The sequence below is a fragment of the Stigmatopora nigra genome, chromosome 17 (genome assembly GCF_051989575.1).
Source record: "Stigmatopora nigra isolate UIUO_SnigA chromosome 17, RoL_Snig_1.1, whole genome shotgun sequence".
Lineage (NCBI taxonomy): Eukaryota > Metazoa > Chordata > Actinopteri > Syngnathiformes > Syngnathidae > Stigmatopora > Stigmatopora nigra.
In genome coordinates this window covers 6,933,234-6,947,719 of record NC_135524.1, presented here as the reverse complement: position 1 = coordinate 6,947,719, position 14,486 = coordinate 6,933,234, and the positions used below count along the sequence as shown (strand labels likewise).

General features: G+C 38.2%; 1 protein-coding gene across 2 annotated transcripts in view; it reads left to right on the top strand.

Annotated features, from left to right (window-relative positions):
* The window catches only part of unc5cb (unc-5 netrin receptor Cb), a 137,849-nt gene that overhangs the window by 34,451 nt on the left and 88,912 nt on the right, over positions 1-14,486 (top strand). Inside the window, exons 6-8 of one of the 2 annotated variants that reach the window (XM_077738157.1) lie at positions 2,526-2,662; positions 11,379-11,489; positions 12,604-12,761. In XM_077738157.1, coding sequence (XP_077594283.1) covers positions 12,638-12,761 — 124 coding nt within the window. In that variant the 5' untranslated portion in view covers positions 2,526-2,662; positions 11,379-11,489; positions 12,604-12,637. Of the gene's footprint in view, positions 1-2,525; positions 2,663-11,378; positions 11,490-12,066; positions 12,223-12,603; positions 12,762-14,486 lie in introns of those variants that run through there. The other variant, XM_077738159.1, reaches the window with a different exon arrangement.

Here is a 14,486-nt window from a genome sequence, read left to right as displayed (position 1 = left end):
CAAATGCAACTGAGAAATGGGCTGAAAATCTGCAATCAGCTAAGAAAAACTTGTTTACTATTTTAAGCTTGTTGTGACACCGTTTTCCGAGCATTACCTCCCGACACAAGGTTTTGGGAGGTAATGCTCGGTGAGGTATTTCCCCTCTTTTAATGTGTATTGCGCAGCCTTGCCAGCAGTACATAAATTAACGTGGCAAAGCACTGTTCACTTTAGGATATGACGCAGAGGACTGAACAGCATCTCGGTGATTAATGCCACGTTTGGAAGAAAAGTCCCCAAACTGTCTCTTGTCCTTCCACTAATGTAGAAGACACATTGACCTAAATGCTACTTGCTTAAGTAGCTTTCATTCATTTCTGCTTCAGAGAATTTTGTGTTTAATGTCTCCAGATTGACTTTGATACAAGGGAAAATTGTCTAGCCTTGGTAGAGGTCACTAATAACTCATCGGTCGTGATAACCGACCAATCGATTCATTTTATTGGACATCTGTCATCGTCAATGTCAGACAATGAGCAAATTATTACATATCGAAAGGTTGAAAATAACTTTCTATGGACGTCATAACTGTCTAAAAATGTAAGAAAATGCAACAAAGAGGTAAACAATGTGATTTAGTGACTGCAACCTCCTGTTGACCAATTAGCTCCACGACATAATCCAGCCCGTCATGTGCTCTAAATACACAAGGCGACAAATGCGGGCAACGCAATTTGAAAATAAACAAAACAAGCTGCTCCTCTCTCACTGCAATATCCCGTTGGTGGGACTGCCAAGAATCGAGAACACACATTGTGCCATCTGCTACTTGCTTCAATATGGACTCACTCAGAAAGAAACCTATAACAAGAGTAATAAAAAGGAAATGCAGAAAACTAAACATTTGATTTCATCAAACAATATAATTAAGGAGTAACAACATTATTGAACTTTACAAATGTGAATTGATTATCATATTTTTTCAGACTGTAATTGTGATTATTTTATTACATAGGCGCCTTAGGGTATTAATGTACTGTTTTTTTGGTAATTTTCTTTATCTTTTATCATTGAAAATATTTAGTAGGATGTTTTATTATTATGGAATTACATATTTGGTGTATAATGAGTGCGAGTCTTGAGCACGTTACTTGAAGGGTTTAGCATAATATACTTCAACTCAATAGGGTTGAGTTCAATAAAAACAGAATTCATGCATTAGATGCAATGGATTATAAAATGAACTTAATTTTTTGGGGAAAAAGAACTCCGGCTCATATTCTCATCTGAAAAATATGGTGTTATGAAAAATATTAGCCCTCCTGACAATTAAAATATTTTCTTTAGTAAATGAATGGGATTTTGGAACAGATTTCAACATTCCTTTATTTTGATATAAAATCTGCAAAGTGAAACCAAGTTTATTGGACTAATGTAAGATGGGCAATATGCATCAACTAAAATTATATAGCTGCAAAAATTTGGGAAACCCAATATAAGAAAAACATAGAGCTGTACATAATTCAATCAATATAACAGTTTCCAGAAATTTCAGATGAGTTATGTTGGTTCATTTTTTAAATGTTCATTTGATGGACTTTAAAACGACATGCTTGCTCGCTGTCCTAATGAAACGTGCACTAGGCGCCGATGTTGCGCCCATGTGTTTGTTGTGAAATTATGATATGATGATCCTTTTTATCTGGGTTTAGTGGGCTTGGTAATAATCCTCATCATAAAACCGCATCTGACTTGTGAAAAGTGGTATGGAAGATGATAACCAAATGAATGTTATCTGTGGAAAACTGATTTGCCATTTATTTTCTGGAGTCCAATTTTACTCAGTAGAGTTATTTAAATAGTTGAAAGATATTTGGTAGGATCAAAATTCCCTAAAAATAGATATGGTCAAAATGGCAGAGAACCGTACAATATTGCATATGAAGACATTGTAAATAATAGACAAACGTAGATATTTTTTGTCAAATATTGTACTAAAAGCCAAGCTAATGAAGGAGGTCAGATGAGTTGCTGATTTTAAAAGTACAAAAGCTAATGATTCGTGAAGAGCAAAGATAATTTATTGTAGTAAATTGTAAAAGAAGTAAATTTTTTTTTTTTAAAAACTAGCAAGACTATTTTTATCATCTGTTTTAAAAAAATCAATTTTTTTGTCACTTTTTCAATGGAATCTAACATATTTTAATACTATTACTACTATTTTAATACATGATGCACTTTAATTTAGAAAAAGAGTAGTAAAATATTTACACAAAGCATTGCAAATTGTGGCAACATGATTTTATTTCCTAAAATGTTATAGACCATAAATAGAAGCTATATTTTTGGTTAGAAATAGTTCAAATAGCTCCATTTTTTTCCCTCAAATGGAGGGACCAAATCTTAACTGACCGCCATCTTTTGTGGAATCTCCCACCTGTCTGATTTCAACTTTTATGACCTGCCACAGTCTTTTAAAGTTCTGAAATTGACATTTAAAGGAATGTCATGTGACCAAAGTCCCTTTTGCTTCTCCATGCCAGGACAGAATACGGCAGATGTAGGAAGTAGACGACAGTAACGGCTTACCCCCACCCAAGGATTTAACATCAAAGCTACAGGAAACATGGCTAATCTTCCTCGTCTCGCTCTCCGCTGGGGTATTTACAACACAAAGAATGTGAGTGCCTCGTAGAGCGATAAACACATTGCATACACACAACACATGAATTAGGTTGGTATCACTTGCATTTTGCAATAGTTGTGCAGATTTTTTGACAACAATGTACTAAAACAGCAGGGGATCTTTTAATTGTACTTAGCAAATTTCACCCGAGCTATTCAAGAATTCCCTTCAATGGAAATACAACCTATGAATGAACCTATGAAAGAAAATCGACCTCTGCATAATGTAAGTCTGTACCCGGGACATTGATTCGAGCTCAGTTTGCTACACTCGGCTTTACTTTCATGCAAGGCATTAGTTTATAATCCTTCGATACAACAATACTGGCTCCATACACAAGACTAAAATGTGTTTTTTGGGGTCGAAGAAGCATAAACGTGGGTGAGGTGAGTAGTTGCATGGTTAGTAATGAACCCAACAGAAATGAAAACACTAAAACAGGCCCAAGTTTGACATACAATATGCAAACAAGGGAAATTTTGATATATTACACAATTATTTTTTCTTTCCTTTAGTGATTATGCAACCATTTCAATCTAACGTCTTTAATTTGAATGATGGGAATAGGGTAACATTATACAATTAGATAGATATATTATACAATTATTTTTTCTTTCCTTTAGCAATTACGCAACCATCTCAATCTAACGTCTTTAATTTTAATGATGGACATAGAGTAACAATTTATATGCTGGTAATCCAACTTTCATCCCCCATGTTTCCAAAATGCAACGTGGCGTAACTTTGACTATATGGTCGCGTTGACTGTAAGAAGAGAAGAAGTTATTTAGTCTTCCCCCTTGCCACACATAAGTACACTAAGGCCCAACAGGACTTAACTGCCTTCCTCTACTGTCTGGCACAAACCTATAATTAAACTTAAACGGCAGAAATGGAAAGAAAAGCATTTTGGGCGCCACTAAATGCTGTTTTTGAATTCACTGCGCCCGCAGGTGGGGGTGTAGGAGAATCTTATCAAATATGATTGATGAAAAATTAATATAAACATTATCTAAATGACCTTAAGGCACGTAGCACTTTGGCGGTATTGTGTCCTATAATGATGTAAAATGCGCTGGTAACGCCCTCATAGCCCGCTGGCAAAGTTTAGAACCCCCTTCTGTTTTAGAGGAGCAATGGAAAGAGGGGTAGGAGGGGGATTAGGTTACTGTTAAACGTTACGCTAAGGTCAATGATTTGAAAGGTAAGAAAAAAGATACGTGCGAATTGAAGGTAGCCTTCAAGGCTGATGGTGCTGATTTGTGTGGAGGAAAATTTGAAAGGAAAACAACTTTCCTTTACAGGATTTACTTAAATGACTTGAGGTATGATTTTAGGTGCTTTGTGTGATGAAACAGGGATATTTGCATTTTCAGGCTACCAAATTTTACTTCACAAATGGGGGTAGAAATGTGTTACATTTACTATGTTTATTTGAATATACAATATATACATTATATATATATATATATATATATATATATATATATATATATATATATATATATATATATATATATATATATATATATATATATATATATATATACATATATATATATACAACATTTTATTTTTGAAGCCATCTAAATGATGTTTATTCCTCAACCACACATTTCCTTCAAACAATAAGTCATTCCTTGCAGTCAAGTCTTTAACATTAACCCTAAAAACAGCTGACTTTATGGTGCACATTAATCCTTCTTTTGTTGTATACATATATACAGTATCATATTACTTATCACTGAGCAGCCATAACAAATGTGCTGTATTCCGTTCCACTTCATTTCATAGCCATCAACACATTTTCCACCATCATTACTATGTGGTGGCTGTTACTATAATTATAAGTGGAAAAAGTCCAAATATTCATGAAAACAGTCATTGACCAGGATTATTCCTGAAATATTAGAAGACCCTCAAATGCTTTCCGAGCAAGGAATGTGTGCATGTAAATGTTCGTGTCGATTTTCATTTTTCCTCTGCTTGGTTTGGAAATCGTCTCCATCCAACAGCTCTCTTTTAATGAGACAATCTGGTCATTCTCAGAAAAGGATGCTTGCCATCTATCTGGCAGAACATCAGCGGACTTAGAGTGCATTGTTTTTAGCTCTTTTTTTAGCACACACACAGTGGCTTTGCACTTAAAGTCTTCCAATTTCTGATTCTTTGAAATCTAATTCAATGAACAAATGAATGCTGTATTGGTTTATTTATGTATATTATTTACATGCATTGTATTACAAATGCACACTTAATTGACCAGTGAAAAAATTTGATATAGACATTAAAGTAGAATTAGGGCACTTGCACTTGGAGGGGGGAATCTAGCAATTCCCCTAGTCTCCACACGGCGAAGCTGGGTGTTGACCCATGCTGAGTAATGGCACCAGATTGTAGTTTGACATGCGGCGACCCCATCCTCATCAATAGGAAGCTCACAGGATGCACACAAGGAAATGTCTTGCTTATTGGAATTTCTTTGATGAAGTCAGGGTTTCACTTACGGGAGAACACAATCCCTCCAGTTGGATGAGGGGAAGTTTCATATCTCTTTCTAATCCAATAATGGTTACTTTAACCCGGAAGGGAAAAAAAAATCTTTGTATGTAAAAATCTGAATCTTACAGTTGGTTTTCGCCTCGAGTGTTCATAAATCTCTGTTGACTTGGACATTTCTGCCTGTCATTCCGAACACTAGCCAAGCTGTCATGTCACACACACCTGGACAAAGAACAGTTGGTTTGATGCTTCCAGACAAAAGAGAAAAGGATTTAAAAGTTGCTGCTTTCATCTATATGGTATTTTGACTTTTTGTCCAAACCTGCCAAGGGATTCCCAAGTAAAAGGCTATTAGCGGAAAGCACTATTATCATGTGCAAAACCAATGGAAATAATCATTTGTAATATATATTTTTTAATTAACATGGTGGTTAAGTGGTTAGCACATGTGGCTTATAGTTATGACATCAAGTATTCACACCTGGGCTCCCTGTGCCTGTGTGGGTTTTCTCCAGGTATTCCAGTTTTCTCTAACACCCCCGAAAATATGCATGCCTGGCTGATTGAACAATCCAAATTGTCCCTCGATGTGTGTGTGAGGAATGGTTAAAAACTAGGTCGTACCCTGCATATTGCCAACAGCTATCTCAGAGGGGCTCCAGCGCCCCCACGGCTCTTGTGAGGAGAAGCAAAAAAAAAAACTCGGAAATTTAATTTGATTTCATTGCTTTTTCATGATTTTTTCCAATCACAACACGGCAAATGCTCTCACAAGACAGAATCCGGGTGCAACTTTGTGCCGTGTGAGGCGTTCAATAACAGCACAAAAAACAATGCTCACAAATCATATCCAGACGAGATCTTTACATCAAAACCTCACTAAAGTGTAACATTCAACTTGCGGTGAACTCAACAATTTGACCAAAATCTTGTGATTGATTTTTCCTCTTAATAGTATCAATAAATTTGAAAGCACCATTTAAGGCAGGGACGGACATACTCATAACGAGCAAGCCTAATGGATTCTAGACGTGGCTCGAAGCTATAAAAAGTTAATAAAAAGCAACAAACTTAAACTTAGCGATTGTGAAACAGTGAAAGGACGGCATTCTTTCTTTGTGGAATCATTTTAGCAGCTACTTTAAAAGTGCATTACAAATTCACCACAAAGAATGTCGTTGTTGATAAACACACAGTTGAGTTTTAATTAAAAAAGCACATGACAGTTATGAACAACAAGACTTTTGTGCCCATGCTCATAAAACATGTCGTAAGAATACTTTGTATAATTAGTTTGGGTTTGAAACCCGGCAGATGCTTGACTTGAATGACCCTAACCACATTCATAATTTATGGTGATGTTAATCCAAATTACACCATTATGATTGTGTAATCAATCAAATGATATCCAATACAAGAGCTTTATTAAATGCAACTGGGGGAAAAAAGATGCAGTGGAAAAAACTTTGACATGAGGCACGGGGTTGGAAATGTTTTACGATTGTGGATTTGGACAAAAGGCTTTTTGAATGTTATCCATCTGAGATTCCCTATTGGAGAATTAGGACAAGAAACTCCACAGTTTGTTGTTTTAATAGCATAATCCAAACCTTATCTTTTTCCGATGGAACCTTAAAAAAAAGATCTGGCTACCATTAAACTCATCACAAATCAATTCCCATTAAGCCACAGTATGAAATGATGGTCAAGCAAAAGCGTGATATGTAATTTCCTGACCATTAGTGTCCATTAAGTTAATTTTTTTTAGGCCAGAAATAAACTGGTCCAGCCCACATGAGATGTAGTTGGCGGAATGTGGCCCACAAACCAAACACTGCCTTAAAATGTGTGGTGTAGCCAACTGTGGCTGGCACACTGTGTTCTGCTTAAAGACTGATTGGGCAGACTGGGACAGATTGGTGAGGAGTGAAGAGGATAAAACAAAAGCTGTATATTACAGGCCGTTTTCCCCCCGAAGCCAAAGTTGCGCGTCCTTCATTTGTCCGTCCTTGACACACATAAGCAAGGTGGCCACGCCGACCCCGTCAGCTGGTGCTGCGCACATCCCAAAAGAACATCTATCTCCTGCTCCCCCATACCTCTCTGTGGCCCCATTCAAATGCCTTCAGCCTCTCCTCAGACAATTGCCTCACACAGAGTGATTAATACCTGTTTACTTGGGGGAGACATAACCAGCTCGTGGGGACTGAAGTATGTGGATATATTAACCATGCAGTAATTAAGTGATAACATTAAATTATATGTATAACAAAGCAATGTCATTTCTCGCTTTTTCAAAACAAACATTCATTCATTTTGTGAAACGCTTATCCTCACACGAGTTGTGGAGGATGCTGAAGCCTATCCCAGCTAACTAGGGGCACCAGGCGGGTGACATCCTGAATCGCCAGCCAGCCAATTGCAGGGCACAAGGAGACAGACAACCTATCACGCTCACACTCATACCTTGGGGCAATTTAAACTGTTTAACCAGCCTACCCTGCATGATTTGGGGATGTGGGAGGAAACCAAAGTAGAGAGAAAACCCACCCAAGCCTGGGGGAGAACATACAAACTCCAGACAGTGAGGACCCACCTGGGAATCCAATGCTTGACCCCAGAACTGTGAGGCTGATGCACTAACCACTTGCCCATCGGGCTTCCTTTTAAAGACACCAAGTCAAATTTATTTTATAGCCTTAAATTCAAAAAGATTCCAGAACCCATTTAGGACAGATGTCAGTTAATGATGAGTAAAATTTAAAATATTAAAAAGATTGTGATCATGGTAGGTTGACCACTAATTCAGGGTTTCCCTTTCCTGGTCCCCAGAGTTAGCTGGTATAGGCTCCACCACGACCTTTGTGAGGACAAGCGGTTTGGAAAATGAATGAACAGTAGATCGATAAATATGATCGATGTTTATTGTAGCCCGAATAAATCTACCAAATTTTATTGTGATTCATTCATAAATAAAAGAGGAGGAGCACTTTTAGTCAGCTGTTCAAAATAACGAGTGTGCTAGAGCCCACTACAGGCTGAAGGTTTTGTGCATATGCCCTCTAATAGCTAGCTCGTGACCTATAAACAACATGGGCACCTATAACTCTGCAATTAATTAATCATTTGATGAATAAATACCACAATGGAAGACAGTTGACAAAATCGAGCAAGTAGTACTTCAAAGTTGGTTTTAACAAAAAAAATAACGACCACAATGATGACGGTCACTTAGCAAAACATGCACGGTGACCATCAACAACAACTTCAGCCTGTAAAAAGAACAAGAAGAAAGTAAGATCTGTAGACATCCATCTGGGCAGACTACAAAAACAGACGCCAAAGAAAAACTGTCTGACTGCGAGGATGTTCATGTGTGTGCCTTGATGGACGGACCAATCGATATTTTGACTTTGGCCATTGTTTTCCCCTCTTTCTCCTCCTCATCCTCCTGCAGGCATAATGGTCGCAATGGAAAAGGACTGTAAATAAGTGCAAGGTTCTTGACAAATGAATCCATTAACATTTGCCTGTGTCGCCTGGCGAGTAGATCTGCTGTTTTATGGAGCAGTGCGGCGGAGAAAAAAAAAAGAGCCAGTAAATCTAAGGGTGCTGTAAGGGCGAAGCGTTGAGAGCACGCTGGGGAACACATCTCCCATGATGCAGCACTTTATCTCCCTGCCAAATGGCATCTTTATCTGCCTAAATTAAGTTTTGATTCCTTGCCACATACGGGGCCGCAAATCACTTTTAATACTGATATCAAGAGCAGCAGTAAAGTGTGCCCGCCGCTGACGGCAAGCAGCTTTACTGTGCGAGACAAGCGTGAGAGGCCGTGGGTTTTTTTGTGCTTGGATTGACTTTGTCTATTCACCTATAAACTAGAGGTAGTTGTAAGTCACATATCATCGTCGTTGGGTGGAACCCTTCATTCATGGATGGTGACAGTGATCCATGTACAACAAAACAGGCTTACTCAAATATATTAAGCCTATTTCATCCAGACTTTCAATCTTAGGGTGACACAATGCTCCCGACAAGTGGGAGAGAGGCACGGATTTATACGTTTCTTAAGCGTCCAAGAGTGTTAATACGTATTTTAGGAATATAAGAATCATACATAATGCAGGAGCCTACTAATGTACTTTTTTTTAATGCTCATCTTTTGAAATTGATAGGTATTATAGACTATTAAACTGCCTTCATAGTGTATAAAAGAAGGAATAACTTCCTGGGAATTTACTGGTGGTGTTTTCAGAAAGTTGTAATTTAAGATGGAGATTCAATTTGATAAGGAAAATGGCCAGGACAATGTTAAGTGTTCTTTGTTGCAGTATATGAAATTATGGAATACTCAAGTAAAATCAGGTTAAAAAAATATTTAAATAGTGTATTTATGAGTGAAGGAGTTGTTACAACAATATTGAATCTAGTTTAGGAATGAAAATCTCACCACAGAACAATAAATAAAATATTTATGTTATTGATATGATGGTTTTACATACAAGCTATGGTCAAGTTTTGACTTTGGACTTTTCTATTAAGGGAAAATGGTTCTTCTTCTACTCACTCCTTCAGAAATGATGTTTTGTTCTTGCCTGTGAGCATCTTAAAATAATTGCAAGTATTCAAATTATTTATTCATTAATTATGCCTTTGAATATTTTTAATTACCATGTTCATTGTAGATTTCAATTCATATTTTTCCAAGCTATTTTGGGTGTTTTAAATTGGTGTGTGCTTTGGTTTTAAACCTCCTCCTTTATGATATTTTCATTTTTTCAACTGTTTTTACTCCTAAGCTCCACAATTTGCAATGCTATTTTGTGCTTATGATAATTTCATAAGAGATGGCAGCTGAGGCACAATCCAATGTAAATGGGTCCTGTACCATGAAGTTTGAAGTACATCTCTCACCACCATTTCATAATGGCCCACTAATAGGTTTTGGCCATTTACGCTATTAATAAGAGGTCGGGATGGTGTAATTTCAAAATGGAAAGTGCACTGACTAAGTAAGACCCGTTGGAATACCATCTGATAGTTTATCATTATTGAATAAAGTTCTAATTTTTCATGCTAAATGGTTTGATTTGCATAGCAGTCTGCTCACTATGGGCAGTTTTGTATTGATCCGCTGCAAATGGTAAAAATATCATTGAATATGCCCCGCACAAGAAGCTTAAGTTTCAACTACATTGCACTTGTGAGTTTCAACACTAGATGGAGGGAGTTACTTAAACAGATCATCTGTTTGTGGAGTAGCACCACCAATTTCGTTATACGCAGCAGTGTATAATGACAATAAAGGCTTTTGATTGATTGATTTCATTACCCCCAAAAAGAAAAAAAGCTTTAATATTCTCTCTATTCTTCATGGGTTTAGCATGAAACATGAAGCTGACACCCGTGATATACTTTACCGGCATGCTTAAAATTATGTGGTGGGCCGGATTCAGCCCGCCGGCTACCACTTTGGCACCTGTGCTTTTAGGAGCTCTTTCCCTTCAGTAAGGAAGATTTTCCCCTGAGTGAGAGATCTTTTTCCCTGAGCTCGGACCCCCCAACTACTTGAACACTCCACCCTTACTTCTCTCCAATTCCAGGTCGTCATGCATTATAGTGTCAAGTTTCCTTTGAGACTTACACATCCATCAAGCGGCGCTACCGAAGACATCGCTGCTGACAGACGTGGACATGTAACGTGGGGGATGGGGGGTGGAGGTGTTATCAATCCTTGCGCCATTCACACTCCTTACGCTGCTAGCCTTTTCTGGTATATTGTGCTTTTTAACGTCTACTACAAACACCATATTGCTTAACTTTTTTCAGAGTTGGGCGGGGTTTGTTTGGTGCACAACGTACAGATTTATGTACTGACGTCATTCTGTAACAACCAACTTAAAATGTATTCAAGATTGTCAGGATTCTGCATTTTTTATTATTATTAATTCTTTTATTATTTTTTAAATTTGATGATAGATGTGTCAATACTTTTTTCTTCGGGGCCAAATATATATGGCAATTTTATCATGAATGCCAATATACCAACTTAAACTTTTTCCCGTATATCATAAGATTTTTATCATTTCAAATTGTGTACGCTGTATAACAAACATTTGTACAGGATTTTTTAAAGTATTTTTTTTTTTGTAAAACCAATCTCGATTTACCCATTTCGGCTCTAATTCCCATCCTCTCTTTTCAGGGTCAGCAAGCAATGTACTCAAACCCATCTACAGAATCCTGAATCTAGTGTATACTGATTGGGCACGATGTCTACTTTGCAGAAAACTTTCGAGTTTTAAGTGCGCCCCATGTGAGTAAATATATGGGTTACATTTGTACTATTATTTTATCGATTGATGAGGGGAATTGCAATCATTATTAAGGGGAGGGCGGCCCGGTAGGTGAGTGGTCACCATGTCACCCTCACAGCACTGGGGTACAGGATTCAAATCCAGGTCGGTCCACCTGTGTGGAGTTTGCGTGGGTTTCCTTCGGGTGCTCCGATTTCCTCCCACATTCCAAAGACATGCAAGGTAGGCTGATTAGACACTCTAAATTGCCTCTAGGTATGGTTGTCCGTCTCCTTGTGCCCTGCGATTGGCTGGCCACCGCCTCATGCCCGGGGTCAGCTGGGATAGGCTCCAGCACCCCCTCCGACCCTAATTAGGAATAAGTGGTGCAAAAAAGAATGAATGAATAATTGGCCAAGGTTGACAGGTATGGAATATGCTATTTCAAAGGGGTTCGTGGTAAAAAAGGCACTATAAAATAAATACGTTTTAAAAACAGCTACAACATTGTCACAGTCAAAATCCCAGTTCATATCGACGCACATTTGACCTGTGATTGTGCGCGTGCGCATGCCCCGTAAGAGTTGAGCGCACAATTAGACGGGGATTGGGAATCATCAGAACACCGGTGCGAACGCAAAATTAATCTTTCCTCGTGTCCGTTCCCTGCCGCCAGCATCTTCCACACCAGGTTTTGTCAACGCGCCGCCACGTTCCGATCCAGAAGCTAGTGGATTGGCTGGATTTGCCAAGGTAGATCGCAAAGACTTTCTCCTTCCTTTTCCATCCTGTTTCACTTCAACACGCAGTCAAGTGAGCGCTCTCAGTCTCCGTCCGCGGAGCCCACTCCCATACACGCAACGTGGAATCCGGGGGAAGCGACGAAGGGGGACTTAAGAGCGGAGTATGCGCGCGTCACATGGGCGTCGAACCACGATCGAGCCGCTCAAGCGCACTGCAATCGGACACAGATTCGAACGCCATCCGCTCCTCTTTCGGTGGAGCGCCACAAAATTGTCTTGGATTTGTTAATTAGCTGCTACACTTTTTACCAGTGTTTACTGTTTGTTTTTAAACTTGTCAATCTTTTTTCGTATTAAAAACAACAAACCAATACATTCATTCAACACCCAGCTCCCCGGGAGATCGGAGCGTTGGCTCCTCCGTCATGGACCGCTACGCTGACAGAGACGCCCGGAGAAGAGCAAGGAGGTCCCCGCATGAGATGCTCACCTTGCCGGGGTTATTGCCGCTCATCCTCGTCACCATGATCCGCACCGGGCTGGCTCAAGGTAAAGTCAAAATAATATACTTCATATATATCTTGTTAGAACTACCACTTTTGGGGGAGATTTTTAGTCTTCATTGGGTGCTGAAAATTAATTAATAAATGTTCCTTTATACATTAGGAGTGGGAGGAAAGTGTTTTTTTAGGGGGTTTTATTTTAATGTGTTCTTACAACGATGATATACACTTTATGTACTTCTATGTCTATTTGGTGTTTGCTTGAAAATTGTGTTATCAACAGTCCAGTGAGATAAATGCGACACTTGAGGCAAATTAGTGACAAAGAACTTAACATTTGCAGCAAAAATGAGATTTTACAAAGGTTAACATCAACAGCAGGGATGTTTAAGATACTATATACCAATTGAACAAAGAACAGGAGAACGTTTTAGAGTACAAAGAACCATCAACATTAATAATCCTTCTCTACACTGTATAGGCCAAATTTCAAAACTGTCAAACAAAAGGTGATTTATAACCTTAAATCAGAATAGGTACCACTCTTATTGATCGTTTTAAAGAAAATAACAATGATGAGGCATTCAAAATATCATCTGCTCAACTGAATTAGTATTTTCACATTAATAGAAAAAATTGAAGGGAAACTAATGTTGTTCCTATGATAAAACAGGAGTGATGTTACTATTGTGAGGCCATTTCCAGGGGAGTCTAGTCTTTATTTTTTTTAACCCCCCCACATAGCCGTCTGCTCAGTGTTAAGATAACGTCGTGCGCCACCCTGAGTCATTTACTTTAATGCTGCCTTTTCAAGTCAGATAAGGTGACAAACAAAGAGGGGGGACAAGGCAGCGTACTCATTTTGTGCGGGTGCACGGTATGAATGTCAGAAGTTTGTGTCTGGAAATGCCTTTGGTGGTCGGATCCTTTTAGAAAAGGTAGAAGATAAAACAAAACGGGCGGGGAAGGAATGTTGTCTTGGTGCTTGTTTGGTGAGTTAAACCTGTGAAGGTTTACAGGGAAAACTCCAATGCAAGCTGTAATGTTTTTCCCCCTAATATTTTTTTTTAATTGCAATGATATAAGAAGCAAGTTCTCACAAACTGTAAGCATTAAGCTCTAGATTTTAGGTAAGGTTTCCAGTTGGCATTGGTATGAGGGCTAAGCATTGAAGTTAAGCTAATGGGGGTTAAGGGTTAGAAAAGCAAGAGCAGCTTGTGAGTTTAAAACGGTTCCCCATGTCGAGATTTTGCTACATTTCTAGCTGGATGTGACATTGAAATCAGGCACTGTGCCGTTAGCTTTTTCACTGCTTTTCAAGGTTAGAAACAATTTTTCCTTGATCCAGATGAATTAGATAAAGCGAAGAGGACCAATTTCAGATGTAAGGTCAGCTCAAACTAAAGTATGTTCTGCTAACGATTATTAATGAAGGTTTAAATGAACAATCTTTTTTTCCAGTCAAAAATGGAGTCAATACTTTTATTTGGAAGATTTCTCATAAAGATAGAAGCTAGTTCTCTGTTTTTCTATGCTCTGGGGAATTCATGTCAGAGAGAGTTGTCAAAAATTATGGATGTCTCGTACTGAACTGGATGCGAATATGATTGGTTTGCAAAAGTATTGATACTCAGCTCATTTTCTAACCCTGCTTTATTTATTTAGAAATGTGTTTCATGAGGATAATGTAGCACAAATTTGTATTTATTTGTTAATTTAAAAAAAATCATATTGTAATATTGAAAATGTGATTGGGCATTTTCTTTTTTAT